Source organism: Phragmites australis, chromosome 3 (genome assembly GCF_958298935.1).
Source record: "Phragmites australis chromosome 3, lpPhrAust1.1, whole genome shotgun sequence".
NCBI lineage: Eukaryota > Viridiplantae > Streptophyta > Magnoliopsida > Poales > Poaceae > Phragmites > Phragmites australis.
Window position 1 is genome coordinate 46,054,397 of NC_084923.1, and position 17,288 is coordinate 46,071,684.

Below are 17,288 nucleotides of genomic sequence, written 5' to 3' on the forward strand. Positions count from 1 at the left end.
AGCTGTTTCTCTTAATATTGGTACTATCACACATAGTAAATAGGACTGTTGTGTCTTTTAGTCCTAAGTTAGGATGATATATATGCAGTAAACTTGAGTTAAACATTTCTTGTCTCAAGCCCTCGTGTTATACTTTTTCACACTTGCAGAGTATGATATGTAATCATACTCTCTATTTTCAATAATAAATGATGCTCAGTTGGAGAAGACTACGTGAAGATCAATGAAGTTGAAGACTATAATGAAGACGGAGCGTCCTAGGTCATGTTGCCTCCAGTCGATTGCATGTGGTGTGCACTGAAGCTTTTATTGGAATTTCCTCTTGTTCTTTTTATGTTGTTTAAAACTTTAGCATTTATTTCAATAAAGTTGTTTTTATACGGATAGTATTGTTTATCACTAATGATACCAGTACATGTATGATAAAACTGATCTAGTCATATATATAAAATGCATTTGATTTGTTTTTTTAAACCTAATGTGACATATATATTTTTTGTCTAATTTAAGATATTTAATCCATATTATATTAATTACCTTCGTACGTATAAAAAATTATTTATTTATACTATGAACATATTGTTAATATATAGAAATAATGAACTATAATTTAATTTTACATCCTATTTAAGATCCAATCTTTATAAAATTCTTTGTAAAAATAGAGATGGGAGAAATTTTTTAGCAATGACTAAATAGGGACGAGGATTCCCAGCGAAGATTGACCCGTTGCCATCGATCGATCACGCCATCGGCGCGCTCGGCTCTTGAAACGTCCACATCGCTGCGCGGCAAGTGTGCAAAACCGGCAATAAACAACAGGCTCGGAAGTTTCCAAGGTAAACAACAGGCTCGGAAGTTTCCAAGCTGGACTGCGCCGGTAGGCGGGTATACCTACTACTATAGTCCAACGAGGAGAGGATGGCATGTTCTAATCGCTTCGAACAGGACAGCACGCGCGTGATTTGGCGCAGGAAGACCCCAACAACCAAGTCACGCCTGTCTTCATTAATTCTACATCACTAGTTTGGACTGATTAGCAGTGGCGGCTCTTGCTCCAAGCTGGCTTCAGATTATAAAACTACAAGCGGAGCCGCCGGAGCGCGACAGCACTGCAGCGCACCAAAGCGGCAACGCCACAGGCCACATACTACGAATCTCAAGTTGGCACTTGGCTTGGCAGATGTGAATTTCGAGAGCTTTTCGCTTGTGAGTTGCCATGGTTGATATGAGGCGCGCGCGCTCCCTTCTCCGGGGAATCCTCCTCGCTGGCTTCGTCGCGGCCGTTCTCGGCGCCGGCGACGACAGTGAACACCAGTTCGTCTACACGGGCTTCACCGGCGCGCCGCTCTCCCTGGACGGCACGGCCGTCATCACGCCGACCGGGCTGCTCGAGCTCACCAACGGCACGGCCCAGCTCAAGGGCCACGCCGTCCACCCGGCGCCGCTGCAGTTCCAGAGGACGCCGGGCGGTCCCGTGCGCTCGTTCTCGGCGTCGTTCGTGTTCGGCATCATCCCTCCCTACCCTGACCTGAGCGGCCACGGCATCGTCTTCTTCGTCGGGAAGGACAACTTCTCGTCCGCGCTGCCGAGCCAGTACCTGGGCCTCCTCAACCCCCAGAACAACGGCAACGCCACCAATAACATCTTCGGCGTCGAGCTCGACACCATCCAGAGCACCGAGTTCAAGGACCCCAACGACAATCACGTCGGCATCGACATCAACAGCCTCAAGTCCGTCAGTGTTCAAACCGCCAGCTACTACGATGATAAGACCGGTGCGTTCCAGAACCTGAGCCTGATTAGCGGCAAGCCCATGCAAGTTTGGGTGGATTACGATGGCGAGACCATGCAGATCAACGTGTTCTTGGCTCCCCTGAAGATGGCCAAGCCTTCGAAGCCTTTGGTGTCGGCCACGCACAACCTCTCGGAGGTGCTCGTGGAGCCGGCGTACGTTGGCTTCTCGTCCTCGACGGGCACCGTCAGGTCGCTCCACTACGTGCTCGGCTGGAGCTTTGCCATGGACGGCCCTGCCCCGGACATCAACATTGGCAGCCTGCCGAAGCTGCCAAGGTTTGGCCCGAAGGCACGGTCCAAGGTCTTAGATGTTGTGTTGCCAATAGCCACCGCGGCGTTCGTCCTCGGCGTGGTCGTGGTTGTGATTTCGCTCGTCCGGAGGAGGTTGAAGTACGCCGAGCTGCGAGAAGATTGGGAGGTTGAATTCGGGCCACACAGATTCTCGTACAAGGACTTGTTTCAGGCAACAGAGGGATTCAAGAGCAAGATGTTGCTTGGTATTGGAGGATTTGGAAGAGTGTACAAGGGAGTGCTTCCAAAATCAAAATTGGAGGTTGCAGTCAAGAGGGTGTCGCACGAATCAAGGCAGGGTATAAAAGAGTTCGTCGCGGAGGTTGTCAGTATCGGCCGTCTCAGACACCGCAACCTTGTGCAGTTGCTCGGTTATTGCAGACGGAAAGGTGAACTTCTTTTGGTTTATGACTATATGCCAAATGGTAGCCTTGACAAATACTTACACGGTCATGAGGATAAGGCCACTTTGGATTGGGCACAGAGGTTCCGAATCATCAAAGGTGTCGCATCAGGGTTGCTATACATCCATGAAGACTGGGAGCAAGTTGTCATCCACCGAGACATAAAAGCGAGCAATGTCCTCCTCGATAGTGAGATGAACGGACGGCTAGGAGACTTTGGTCTCGCAAGATTGTATGATCATGGAGCTGACCCGCAGACAACTCACGTCGTCGGCACAATGGGTTACCTTGCCCCAGAGCTGGCACGAACAGGAAAAGCTTCCCCTCTCACCGATGTGTTTGCCTTTGGAGCATTCATCCTTGAAGTCACCTGCGGGCGGAGACCTGTGGAGCAGAGCATGCAAGACAACCAGCTCATGCTGGTCGATTGGGTGCTTGAGCACTGGCAGAAAGAATCACTCACTGAGGTGGTTGATGCAAAGCTTCAGGGTAAATTCGATGCCGATGAGGCGATCCTGGCGTTGAAATTAGGGCTGCTGTGTTCGCATCCATTGCCCAGTGTGAGGCCAAGCATGCGGCAAGTGATGCAATATCTTGAAGGGGACATGCCCTTCCCAGAGCTGACACCGTCGCACCTAAGCTTCAGTATGCTAGCTCTGATGCAGAACGAAGGGTTTGATTCGTTTGTCCTGTCGGCGTCGCATCCGTCATCGTCGGCGATGAGTATCGGGACAATGACTGGCCTCTCCGGAGGGAGATAACGTGCGCGCTGTGTTCGGTGTTATTGTGAATCCTTAGAACTTGGGTGTGAATGCACATGAGTATGCCATGAGACATGAGTGTAGCAAAGCATTAGTCAGTTCTAGTAGCCTGCCCTTAGCTACTTGATAGCTTCTTTCTAAAATTCTTCTTCTGTTGGTTGTAAATCTGTGCAATAGTTTGAATTGCTTGTACTATCTAAAGTACGACGAATAACTATAATATATATATATATATATACTACTTAAAAAATATATAGTAATTAGTCTTTAATTAGACAGGACATCCACCTCTCCACGTCCTGATTTTGATTTGTGGTCCACTTCCCTCGAGTCACCTCCCTTTCTTTCTCCTCCTGCACCCACACCGCGATCACAACTATGCCACCACCGTCCATCCACACAAACGCGCCGCCCGCCGATCCTTGATTCCTACGCCCACTCCTTCCACGATCCCCGTCCATCCAGCTCTCTCCCACTCCAATCCACGCTGCCACAACCCTAGCACACCTGATCCACACCCTCCCCACTAGCCACGACGCCTCCTCGATCGCAACCAATCCTGATCCTCGCTCTGAATCTTCCCCACCACCTGACGGCACATGCACCTCGCCGCATTAATGGATTCGGCAACCGCGGCCGCCTCCCACCCTCGTCTCCTCCCCACCTCGGCAACCCTAATGTGACGCCCTCCTCGCGCCTCACCGTTTGCGCGAGGTGTTCGCGCGGAAAAAAATCGCGGCTTTGGGAACTCCCGGGCGAGGCATGGCCCAAAGCGGTTCGATCCGTATTCGTCTGCTCAGCGATTCGGCTCGGATTGGGTGCTGGTTTGGTGAATCCCGCGCCGTTGACCCGTGCTGCCTCGGAAAGGTTGGATCTTTATGACATTCTGTGCTATGGGTGTGGGTGACTTGAGGTTTCTTGGAGTGGTTTGGGCTGGGGATTACCCCCATTCTGGTTATTGTAGAAGCTTGTTGGTAGGATGCGGGGGCTCAACTCTTTGTCGGAATCTCTTGGTTTGTGCGAGGTCAAATTTGGGATCAAGATTGGGTTTTGGGGGACTCGGTGCTAGTGCTCTGTTGATTAGTGAGTTTAGCTGCATTTGGGCTAAATATGCTTAGGTCTCTTTGTACTTTTTGTTGATTTGTTGTGTTTACGTGAGCAATTTTATTTGCAGGTGTAGAGTGAGGAGAGATGGATGTGGAGAAAGCTGCTTCAAAGGGGCATGGATTTTTTGGCCTGTTTGATTGGGGTAAGAAGTCTAAGAAGCGGCTACTCAGCGGAAGCGGGAGCAGTTCTCCGATTTCAAGTAAGCAAATGTGAAATAGGAGTCGAGTGGTTGCTATAATCTGGGTACATTTTCACAAGGGACGTGCTGTGCTTCTATCCTAACCATCGTGGAGGGAATACTGGAGGTAAGAAGGAAGTTGATGGTGGTACACCAAGTGTACGGTCGAATTCGGTGCGTGCTCTTGCGCACATTTTTTTCGGGTGTAGTTCAGTTTGTTGCTTAATGTCTTGAATGACTAAGCTGTGTGTATCACTGTATTGACATTTGGCAGATCCTCGAAGATGCACCGATCTTGAATGAAAGCAGTGAGCATAGTTGCTCATCTTCGGTGATCGATGAAGAAGCTCAGGTGAGGAGGTGACCCACTTTTGTGGCTAGACTTATGGGTTTAGATTCCATGCCTGCGGAAAGCTCATCCGAATCAAATCCCATGCCATCAGCTGTGCAACCATCCTTACAAATTTCTAAGACAAATTATGGGTTTGTATTTTTTTTATTTTTGTTTATGTTCTGTGATAAATTTCTGAGTATATATATGTTTAGCCTGAAATAGCAGCCGAACAAAAATGCCATCGTTTGAAAAATCAAACGCCGATTGCTTCTGGACATTAGAAATCGGAACGCATGAGGGAAGCATACTAGCAGAATACTTGGAAAATCTGTAAACTGGTGAAAGAGACACCTCCCATACGTTTAGTCCAAAATAGCAGCCGAACAAAAATGCCATCGTCCTTACTTCAGCCTCACCAGAACTGTCAGATGTGAATGGAATATTGGTTACAGCTTTGTTTGTGACTGTCTGGATGCTTGCCTAGAAGAAGCTGTGAACTGTTGAGCTTCAGAAAATGAGAAATGCTATGCTTCTCGGCATCTAGAAGTGAGAATAAGAAGAGTCCAAGTCAATCAACCAACCACTTGGAGTAACGCCTGAATGGACCGAATGATTGGTCCTGTCCACTTGTCCAGCACTCCAGCGTAGGACGGATCGATGCTTCCTAGCAGAGACAAACAGCACGATCCAAAGAACTCGTCAGCGCATCGGATTCAGACGAGCGCGCCCTGGATTACCTTCAACTGCTGATAGCAGCAGCTGCTTACAAACTGGTTCAAACCAGTCTTGAGAATCACCAAGATTTCTCTGGGATTAGACAAGCTAGAGCCATATCCTGTATAGCCACGGAGCCACCATGACGCTGCTTGCGTGCCTCCTCTTCTTTAGCCTCACCCTGGTGTGCTCCTCCGGCGATGCCATCGACTTCGTCTTCAACGGCTTCGCCGGCGCGAACCTTACCGTCGACTACTCTGCCATGGTCACCCCGGACGGCGTCCTCGTGCTCACGAACGGCACGTACCTGATGAAAGGCCACGGCGTGTACCCAGCCCCGCTCCACTTCCGCTCTGCGCAACCAACCTCTGGCGTGCTCTCCTTCTCGACAACCTTCGTGTTCGCCATCCTCTCCGAGTACGCCGACTTGAGCGCCTACGGGATCGCCTTCTTCGTCGCCCCGACCACGAACTTCTCGGCCACGTTGCCGAGCCAATTTCTTGGTCTCTTCAACACCAGTAATGTCGGGAACACCACCAACCATATCTTCGCCATCGAGCTCGACACGCTGCTCGACGTGGAATTTGCAGACATCAACAGCAACCACGTCGGGATCGACATCGATGGGCTGAAGTCTGTCAAGGCCGCCTCGGCTGGTTACTACGACGACGATGGCAATGGAGTGTTCCGTAACTTGAGCCTGATAAGCGGCGAGGCCATGCAGGTGTGGGTGGACTACGACGGCCGGAGCATGGAGATCAATGTGACGTTGGCTCCCGTGCGCGTGCCAAAGCCCAAGAAGCCTCTGTTCTCGCATGCCGTCGACCTCTCGACAGTGATTACGGACACGTCGTACATCGGCTTTGCCGCCTCCCTGGGATCCATGTCATCGCGGCACTGTATTCTTGGCTGGAGCTTTTCCTTGAACGGATCAGCTCCGCCTCTCGATTACTCCAAGTTGCCCAGGCTGCCCGTAGCTCACGGTGGAGGTCAGCACAAGGTCCTGGAGGCAGTGTTGCCAATTGGAATCGTGGTGTTCATCCTGGCCATGGTCACCAGTGTGTTTGTGTTCGGGTGGAGAAGGGTCAAGTACGCCGAGTTGCGTGAGGAATGGGAAGACGAATTCGGACCGCGCCGGTTCACGTACAAGGACTTGTTTCATGCCACCGACGGGTTCACCGACAGGCATCTGCTCGGCGTCGGCGGGTTTGGGAGGGTGTACAAGGGAGTGCTCCCCGGTTCCAAGCTCGAGGTAGCTGTAAAGATGGTGTCGCATGACTCGAGGCAAGGGATCAAAGAGTTTGTCGCTGAGATCACGAGCATCGGGCGCCTCCAGCACCGGAACCTTGTGCGCTTGCTCGGCTACTGCCGGCGAAGAGGCGAGCTTCTTCTGGTCTACGAGTACATGCCCAATGGTAGCCTCGACAAATTTCTGTATGATCATCAGAGGAAGCCTACTCTGGACTGGGGTAAGCGCTTTCGGATCCTCAAAGACGTTGCGCTGGGCCTCTTCTACCTCCACAACAACTGCGACCAAGTTATCATCCACCGAGACGTCAAGGCGAGCAACGTTCTCCTCGACGACAAGGTGGGTGGACACCTGGGCGATTTCGGGCTCGCCAGGCTGCACGACCACGGCGCCAACCCGCGGACGACACGGGTGGTCGGCACCCTCGGGTACCTCGCACCCGAGCTGGCGCGCACCTCCAAGGCTACTCCGCTCACCGACGTGTTCGCGTTCGGCGTGTTCCTCCTGGAGGTCACGTGTGGCCGACGGCCCATCGAGGAAGACGCACGCGGCGACCGCGCCCTGCTCGTGGACTGGGTGCTCGAGCGCTGGTCCAACGGGTCGCTCATTGGCAGCGTGGACGCGAGACTCGACGGGGAGTACGATGCCGGCGAGGTGAGCTTGGTGCTGAAGCTGGGGCTGTTGTGCACGCAGGTCTCGCCCGTCGCGAGGCCGAGCATGGCGCAGGTCGTGCAGTACATGGACGGCATCCTGCGGCTCCCGGAACCGCCCGTGCTGACGCCGCCGGACTTCGGCACCATGGCTTCGCTGCAGAGCGACGGGTTCGACTCGTATGCCATGTGGTATCCGACGTCGTCGGCAGAGTCCAGGGGAAGCTACGGCACGGTGTCTGATCTCTCCGGGGGAAGATGACATCTTGGACTGCGTCCGCAGCAAAATTGAGAGCATGTAGACATGCCTCTGCTTCAGCCTGGAGAGCTTCAGTGAAATACTGGAGGCGCCCTGCTCCCGACGCGACGGCCAAGCCATGATGATTTCTAATGACGAAGCCCCAACCACCTGAACGTTCCTGCTCATAAAATGCACCGTCAACATTGATCTTCATAAATCCATCTGGTTTCTGCCATTTCTTAGCTGAAGCAACTCTCTGAACTTCCGGTCTCTGAAAGAACTCAATAAAGTCAGTAACATGTCTCTGAATTTGGTAGTACGTGTCACACCCGGTTTTAAAGGAAACAACTATATGTATTTCACATGTATGTCAGGATCAAGTTTTACATACATGCAGCGACGTTATTAGTGATAACATAAACTGTGTCTTAAATAACGTAAACAATCCTTACAAAAGGACCCGAAGGTCTGAAAGAAAAAGCTAATAAATCTTCAAATGGCAGCGGAATACCCATCCATCCACAGACGTTGTTCGGGGAAAACACCAGCCTAGGACATGGTCTTCAATCAACGCCTTCTTCCTTCTAGAAATCAGTGTCCTCGCCCGGGACTTCCTCGAAGACTTCACCTTCTGAGCAGCATCCGAGGGTAGGGAAAAGACAAGCGTGAGTACATAAAGTACTCAGCAAGTGGAGAAAAAATATGACATGCAGGCTATTGACAAGGAAAAGTCAACTTGAGGATTACTGCGACTATGCTCAGCTAAATCAGACTCAAACAACCTAGCAATACTATTTACTAGATTTTTATTCCAACAGTTTAAGAACATAACTCATCGGATTCCATCCGACTACCAGACTCACCAGATATCCCATATCCGGCTACCGACTCATCGGGAGTACCACCACCCGACTACCCAAACCAACCCTTAAAGTTCCCATCTAATCCTGAAGAAGTCCAAGCCGCTCTTGACCGTGAGCACGGCTGATCGATCAGTTATTTACTCTGCAGAGTTTGCACACTTTACCCACGAGTCGTGATTCCCTTTTTGCCTTACACTTTCGGGGTGTATGGCCGGGGTCTCACTACAAGGCTGTTACAAAGTATCTCCACATCTATAAGCACCCACTGAGGTTTCACCACTAACAGGGATCCCATCCTCTGCAGAGGCCCCCTTTTGTGCCACTGAACCAACCATTGGTGCGTACAGAATGCGAAGAACACTAATTACTTAGCCAGGCCGTACCCATATAGGCCTCATGGTTGTGCTGTTTTGCCAGGTTACAGGCTCCAAGAACCGGTCCTTAGGATCCCACACAGGAACGTACACAAACCCTGCTGTGTAGCTCCACCACATACTAGCCATCCAGTTGGGATCCCTAAATTCAAGTTACTACAAGATTATCAATTCTCCCAAGTACTTGTTCCATAGTTATTAATCAAAGTTCATAATAATTCTAATCCATGACTGCACTAGCATGACTACCCTTTTACAGGACCCAAAAACCCCAAAAGAGGCTACAAGGAATGGCCATACAAATTCTAGTAAACCCTATTCATGGGATTCAAAATTAGACAAGCATGCAACTAAGGAAAAGTAAACTATAATGATCTATGGTTAAATCAAGGTGATCAAGGACACTTGCCTTCGTAAGTTGGCTTCTCAGAATCTTCGAAAACTTGGTCTTGAATGCTGGCACTCTGCTCTCCTCCTAAAGCCGAAGCACACACCGGAAAGAAATAACAAAACAGCTAAATACAACACACTAAACAGGAGAAACTAACTCTAAAAAGGCTAAGAACGGAAAGTACACGCTGCTACGATCTCGGGAGCGCGAAAATCACCTAAATCGGAGGTCGTATGGAAAAGTTACACTAATTCTACTCTACAGGGGCTTTTCTGGAAGTTTGCAGGGACTAAAATGTAAAACAGATAGTTCTAGTTGCTTAAGTGCAAAGTTCAGGGACCTAAACATAATTACCCTAAAATCCAGGGGCCTAATTGCAATTATCCAGAACTATCTAAGGGCTATATGCAAAAACAGTGAAGCCTAGGGGTTTCCTTGCAAATCTCCCTAATTTCCTAGAATATGAGTAATTCTTTTCATACTGAAAATCCTGATTAATGCGCAATGCTGACGTCACAGGCTGACTGGGCTGCTGACTCGGCATCCAATGCTGACTGGGCTCTGCCACGTAGGACAGGGACATCCACATGGCGCGCTGACGTGTCTCTGCTGCTGACTGGGTTTAAGAGGGACACGTGGCGCAATCCGGACGGCTAGCGAAGGGGTATTTTGCGATCTAATCGGGAGCGTTCAACAAAGATCCGACGGCTGAGGTTGATTGGGGGGGAAACAGGCCGGCGGCGATCGGAACACGGCGGCGCCGCCTCGGATCTCGCCGAAGGATTGTCGGAGATAGGCAATCTAACGCTACCGACCGCCAAACTCTTCGGGAAAAGGCGCAACCGAACGGGGAGGGCACGGGGAAGCTCACCGGGGGCTTGTCGACGGCCGGGGAGGTCTTGACGGCGGTGGGCGACGACAATGGCGGGCGGCGGCGCTCGGAAGTCGACGGGGACCCGGCTGCGACGGCGGAGAGGCGAAATCGGCAGGCACAGGAGCTTCCTGGAAGACAAGCGATGCCGGAGAAGGGGTTAGCTGACCGCGGGGACCTTCGGGCGATGCTAGCGACGGTGGAGGGCGGCGGTGCTTACCGGCGAGCGGAGAGGACTCGGTCCGGCGGCGGAGAGGCGTCGGCGAGTCGCAAAACGGGCTCCTCCCGCTACTGCGAAGCTGGCGGCGAGCTCGGACGCGGCGGGGAGGTTCGGTGCGGCGGATTCGGAGTTCAGTTCGGATACGGCGCGGGCGCGGCGGGGACGATGGAGCTGACAGGCGGGCCCCTCTGGCAGCGACGCGCGCGCGACTGGGCCGAAAGCGGGCGAAGGCTGGGCTGGGCCGCGGCAAGAAAACGGGCGTCACAGTATGCCTGGTTGTATGGTTTGCTGGTCTGCCCTGCATTTACAGCATTCCTCTTTGTCCATATCATCCAGAGAGTTGTGAATACTTTTATCTGAACTTCATCAGGCATACTCCACACATGGCTTAGGATTTCTTTTGAAGACTGCATGGCTGACATGGTAGCACGGTGATCTTCCATCATCAGCTCTCGCCAAACTGCCCGAGCGTATTTACATTTAAATAACAGATGACCCCATCTTCATCTATACGAAAGCACATAGGACATCTTGTATCAAGCTCGATTCCCCGCGATTGAATTTTCCTCATGGGAAGGCTATTATGAGCAAGTCTCCAAACAAAAGTTTTCGTCTTATTTGGACAGTTTAGGTCCCAAATTTTCTTCCAAGCAAAATTAGTTCCCATTATCGGAACATGAACAGTGTTTCCTGTGCTTGGACCGTGTGATTCAGTCTGATTGTCATCTCATATGCCACGAGAACATTGTCCGTTATCAGTTTGCCTGGAACGAATGCACTCTGGTTGGGTGATATGATGTCATTTAAAAATACTTTAATCCGGTTGGTTAACACCTTAGAGATGATCTTATACAAAAACATTGCAGAGACTTGATGGCCGCAACTCTTTCAATAATTGGGATGTCATTCCCGTTCAGCACCGCAAGTACCTCCTCCTTGACTCGACCACCGATGGTCTCCAAAAAAATTTAAACAAAATTTCCGGTATATTCGAACATTATTGAATCTTTCATCTCTGGTGTCACACGGGCTTGCACTTTAGCTACAACTTCATGTAGACAATTGACAACCTGGGAGGTAAAAAGTTCATTGTATTGAGTGGCTACATAATCGTACAAACCATTTTCTTCAACCCAACTTTACGTTTTAGACGTTTGGTTCGCTCCTGTCTTGGAGCAACCCAAAAACTGGGCGGCTGCACTCACAGACTGAAGTGTTCTCGAAAAATACTAATATTTTCCTTGAGATATTGACTGAGTCTGCGGCCAATTTAAGATGGTTCAGTCTCTGTACCAGCTTGTTTACGTCTTTTCTGTTCAAAGACGACTTGGAACAAGACTAGACGAATTGAATGGCATGTAAACATTATCAATCTTCTAGAAGTATGAATACTGGTGTAAAAGTGTTTATTTCGCTGTACTTAGTGCTATTTGGAACCAAATTTTATACCTCTGAAGCTTCTTCTCAACCCATGCATGTGTCTACAGACTACAGTCTGAAATCTGATTCGTCCATATGGGTGTGTTTGGTTGCATGTATGGTGTCTCATATAGCTGCATCGTATATTCTGGATGAGGGGAAGCAGGATGGGGAAGCTGTATTTAAGAAAAGAAGAGTGATTGGTTGGTTGGACGAGTGGATGCAAGTTGAATTTGAGTTTGTGTTTGGTAGACTGAATCTGAGGCTGCATAAGAAAACTCACTGTCGCTGACGAGTGGACCCGGCTCTACAGTACTGCATCCGGCGAGCCAGGACGAGACATACGGCCGATTCCCGCGTTGCTTCGATCCTGCTTCCGCTCGTGTAACTGCATCGGCGGATGCAAGCGTCACCCGAGCATGCAGCGATCCAAACGTCCATCCACTTCATCGTATACGCGGATGCAAGGACCAGCGGATGCATGCACCAGCTGATGCAGCGATCCAAACACGTCCTATGTGACTTGGATCTCGTAATACATCTTACCGGTATTTTCCCAATACTTTAGTCACGGGATTTACTTCAGTTTATGGCAACCGTGGTATAGCACACAGCACAATTGTGACAACCGTTCTCTCCCTCCCTCCTCTCTCTCTCATATGGGCCCTGCCATCATTCTCAACCTCTTGCCTTCTTCCCCCACTTCGCTGGAAACCGCTGCCACGACCAGGTCTCCACAACCGCTTCTCCACGATCAAGCTTTCTCTCGCTCCACCGCACCTAAGCCTTCAAATCCCATTGGTTTTCCTCCACCCGAGAGCTCTCTTGCTGCCGCCGATGCTCCACCGCATCCCCTTGTGACACCATCCGAGTGCATGCATGTATTCACCGTCAGCACGTTGATGTCCTCGACCAACCCCCGTCAAGTTTCACCACCACTTTCGAGTTCTAGAGGCTACCGGACCTCCACTGTTGAGCCTCGTCGTCGTTGAGCCTCATCGAGCCATCCCAACATGCTAGTGTGCTTCAAACGGGTTCGTCGTCGTCTCCTCTCTACGTTCTGCCCCTCACCGTCGAAGACCATCCACCAGAGCTCAACTTCAACGACCTCTTGTGTTGCGTCGTCATCCCGACCTCGTCGCCGTCGCTCTCACACCGAAGCTGAGGAAACCTGCCCTCCATCGTCCAATCGTAGATAAACGATCAAGATTAAAAGGTGAGATACCCCTCGCGAGCCAATAGGAAGTCGCCACGTGTCACCATAATATTAGTCAGCTTTGAGAGCCACGTTAGCACACCACGCCAGTGTTTTGTCCAACATGGCAGTCCACGTCAGCCGCCTGAGCCCCGTCAGCGTGCTGACGCAATAGATAGGGCTTTCTAATTAAAAATTAATCTGTTAATTCTTTTAATTAGGTAATTTTGTATTTAGGTCTTTATACTTTTTGGTTTTCACAAAAAGGCCATTGTCAGCTACCATTTTTATATTTAGCCTTCTATAGTTTAATTTATTTACATATAAGTCCCTAAAACTTTACAAATAAGCCCTTAGACTTTTCTATTTTTACCAACTAGCCCATGCCTTTTTACAAAAAGACCTTTGTAACTTCAAACATTTATAACTTTTTCATACAAGCTCTGTTTTAGGTGATTCTTGCGTTCACGCGATCGTAGTAGCGAGTTCTTTCTGTTAGTAGACTTTTTATAGCACCTTGCTGCTATTTGGTTTGTTGTTCTCAGTATTTTCTTTGTGTTATTTGTCGGTAGTTCCCGCGCTTAGTTGATAACGCTCTAGAACAGATTGAGAGACTTCAAGATTAAGATTTCGACAACAATAAGCAACACTTCGGAGGTAAGTGTCCTTGATCATATTGACCCTATTGTAGGAAAGTGTATCTTTTATTCCTACTTGCATGCTGTCAATATGAATCCCATGTTTATGGTTTACTAATACTTTCCAGATTATTCTTGTCGTCTGTGTTGTAGTTTGGGTGTTAAGGTAGAAATGTTTAGTCTTGCTGTCAAGTCGAGTGGTTTAAATGTTAATCTATTTAATGGTCTATGCAATATGAACTGGTGTAGGTAATCTTTTGTAGCAAAATGGATTATAGGGATATAGCCGGGTTGATTTGGTTGGTATGGCTGCTATGTGCGCATTGGGTCATGTACGAGTACCTGCTTTAGATCCTAAGAACCGATTTGTGAAGTCTGCAACTCGGCACAACAGCACAACCACGAGGCTTATATTGGTATGCCCTAGCCAATTAATTAGATATCCTTCTTATTCTGTACACGCATCAGTTGGCTGTTGAGTGACACAAGAGGGAGCCTCTACAGTGGATGTAATCCCTATTAGCAGTGAAACCTTAGTTGGTGTATACAGATTTGGAGGCGTTTTGTAAAGGCCTTGTAGTGAGACCCCGGCTCTACACCTCAGGAGTGTGAAGCAACTCGAGAATCTCGACTCGTGGATAAAGTGTGCAATCTCTACAAAGTATAAAACTAATATATTAGTCGTGCTTATAGTTAAGTGTGGGTTTGGACTTCTTCATGATTAATGGAGATTTTAGATGGTTAGTTCTGGTAGTCGGGTGTTGTTATCCGATGAGTTAGTAGTTGAATATGGAATATCTGGTGAGTTTTAGTAGTTGGATAAAATTCGATGAGATGTATCATGTAAAGTCTTAGTGTCACACATAGTATAGGAATGCTAAGTCTTTTTTAGTCATAGTATATGATGACATAGATGCAGTAAACTTGAGTCAAAGTCTTTCTTATATTAAGCCCTCATGTTATACTTCTTCACACTTGCGAAGTACGATATATACTCACACTTGCTATTTTTAATAATAAATATTGTTAAGTTAGAGAAGACTATACGAAGATCAAGAAAGCTGAAGACTGTAATAAAGACGGAGCATCCTAAGTCATGTGGCCCCCAGTTGATTGTCTGTGGTGCGTCTTGAAGTTTTCGTTCGCTATTTAAAACTCTAGTATTTGTTTCAATGAAATTATTTTTATATAATATAATACTATTTATCACTAATAATGTCACTATATATATTATGAAATTGATCCTAATATACCTATGAAATACATCTGGCTTGTTCTTTTAAAAACCGTGTGTGACAACAATTATCCTGCACATGCTCAAATAAAACTATAAAAAACGATGAGTGCGAAAAACACCACACTTCAATTGAATCGCTTCGTAGTTCATACAACTTCTAGCCGAATCACATGTATATGTTTGCATGAGATTAATCAATTTTGTTTGCAGAGACAAGGTGAGCACGTTCGTTTAGATTCGTCAGTACTAACTCGGAGAACGCTGCACCACCATCTAGATATTGCACAACTTGCCGCATGCTTGGTCTCGCACCAGGCAGTGGGTGCAAGCAAAGCAACCCCAGCTTCAGCGTCAGGCACACCTCTTCGGCGCCGTAGTCGCCTTGAAGCTTTGAGTCCACTGCTTCCATGAGTGATCCATTGTGCCAGTGCCCAAGGACATGATCCTCGAGCACAAAGGTCTCCCCCTCCATGCCCTGCTCAACGGGCCTTCGCCCACACACGATCTCTAGAAGGAACGCGCCGAAGGCGAAGACATCTGTCGCCGGGCTTGCTTTTCCCGTGCGCATTAGCTCTGGAGCTAGGTACCCTGTGGTGCCGACTACACGCGTGGTGTATGAATTGGTACCATGGTCGTACAATCTTGCAAGGCCAAAGTCACCGAGTCGACCGTTCATCTCGTCGTCGAGAAGCACATTGCTTGGTTTGATGTCTCTGTGCACGATAACTTGCTCCCACTCCTCGTGCAGGTAAAATAGACCTGATGCGATGTCTTTGATGATGCCAAACCTTTGATCCCAACACAATGTGATCTTCCCTTGGTCATACAGAAACTTCTCAAGGCTGCCGTTTCGCATACACTTGTATACCAAAAGTAGCTCCCCTTTGCGCCGGCAATAGCCAAGTAGCGGCACGAGATTCCGGTGCCGTAGTCGGCCCATGCTTGCAACCTCGGCGACGAACTCCATCATCCCTTGCCTCGACTCGCCGGACACCCTCTTCACCGCAACCTCTGTTTTGCATCTTGGAAGCACGCCCTTGTACACCTCGCCGCACCCGCCTTTCCCGATCAGCCTCTTGTCTGTGAAGCCATTGGTGGCACGGTGCAAGTCCTTGTACGCGAACCGGTGCGCGCCGAACTCGGCTTCCCAGTCTTCGCGCAGCTCAACGTAGTCCAGCCGCCGGCGCACGAACACCAGGACAGCGGCGACTGCGACGACAGCGGCTGCCGCGAAGGCGGCTATAGGAAGCACGATGGGCAACAGCTTGCGTTTGGGTTTCGAGTTGGGGTGTGGGAAGTCGGGCAGCCGGGAGACATTCAGGGGTGGCGCGGCACTATCCAAGCCGAAGCTCCAGCCGAGCACGTAGTGGCTGCACGCCATGACACCCGTGGAGGACGAGAAGCCGACGTACGCCTCCTCGGGCACCGCGGCGGAGAGGTCGACAGCGCGCGAGAGGAGAGGCCTCTTGGGCTTGGGCACACCCAAGGGCGCCAGCGTCACGTCGAGGACCGTGGTCCGTCCGTCGTAGTCCACCCACACCTGCATGGCCTCGCGGCTGAAGAGGCTCACGTCGCGGAACACGGAATCGCCGCCGTCTTCGTAGTACCCCGCGCTCGCGGCGGCGACCGACCTGAGGCTGTCGACGTCGATGCCGACGTGGTTGTTGTTGATGTCGGCGAACTCGTAGTTGAGCACCGTGTCGAGCTCGACCGCGAGGATGTGGTTGCTCGCTGACCCTCCGCCGTCGGTGGTGTTGAGGAGGCCCAGGTACTGGAACGGCATGGTGTTGGAGAGGCTCCGGGCGCGCGAGACGAAGAAGGCCAGCCCGTGGCTGCTCAGGTGGAGGTGCGGCGAGACGATGGCGAACACGAACGCCGTGGAGAAGGACCGCACGGTGCCGTCCGAATTCTGCTCGCGGAATCGGAAGGGAGCCGGGTGCAGCGCGTGGCCGGTCATCGCCACCGTGCCGTTGGTCAGTACCAGGAGTCCGTTGGGCGCGACCCGCGCGGCGCCGTCGAGGGCGAGGCTCTCGCCGGCGAAGCCGTCGTAGGCGAACTGCCCGTCGCCGCTGGACGCCGCGTGCTGAAGGCTAGCTAGGAGGAGCACAAGTGCAAGGACGGGCATGGTCGCATAGGCGGTTACAGTCTCCGCTGCTGTGATCTCCTGGTCAGCACGGAATGCTACATTACCTTTTTCTCATGATACCCCCCTCCTTTGTCCGGCTCCTGAAACTAACAAGTGTGAATGTTACTGCCTTAATTTGTCTCTGGAAAGTCGTTGATTGGAGGCCACGAAAAGGATGTTGTTCGACGCCGTGTAATCGTCTAATCGACAAGGACGAGCGACATGGAGC

General features: G+C 50.2%; 2 protein-coding genes across 2 annotated transcripts; one reads left to right on the plus strand and one right to left on the minus strand.

Annotated features, from left to right (window-relative positions):
- The first annotated feature begins 1,039 nt into the window (after positions 1–1,039).
- LOC133913415 (L-type lectin-domain containing receptor kinase SIT2-like) lies at positions 1,040–8,043 on the plus strand. Its single transcript, XM_062356564.1, has 2 exons — positions 1,040–3,165; positions 6,019–8,043. Exons 1-2 carry the CDS (start codon positions 1,220–1,222, stop codon positions 7,745–7,747), a joined length of 3,675 nt encoding a protein of 1,224 aa, XP_062212548.1. The 5' UTR covers positions 1,040–1,219; the 3' UTR covers positions 7,748–8,043.
- A 6,904-nt stretch (positions 8,044–14,947) lies between these two features.
- On the minus strand, positions 14,948–17,145 carry LOC133913416 (L-type lectin-domain containing receptor kinase SIT2-like). The gene has a single exon (XM_062356565.1). The coding sequence runs from the start codon at positions 17,057–17,059 to the stop codon at positions 15,125–15,127; it is 1,935 nt and encodes a 644-aa protein (XP_062212549.1). The 5' UTR covers positions 17,060–17,145; the 3' UTR covers positions 14,948–15,124.
- Positions 17,146–17,288: the final 143 nt, after the last annotated feature.

Excerpts from the sequence above, each read along its gene's own strand:
- LOC133913415 (XM_062356564.1), top strand. The coding sequence starts at position 1,220 with ATGGTTGATATGAGGCGCGCGCGCTCCCTTCTCCGGGGAATCCTCCTC. Across the intron at positions 3,166-6,018 it reads GCTCTGATGCAGAACGAAGG|CGCCTACGGGATCGCCTTCT; the intron begins GTTTGATTCGTT and ends CGCCGACTTGAG.
- LOC133913416 (XM_062356565.1), bottom strand. The coding sequence starts at position 17,059 with ATGCCCGTCCTTGCACTTGTGCTCCTCCTAGCTAGCCTTCAGCACGCG.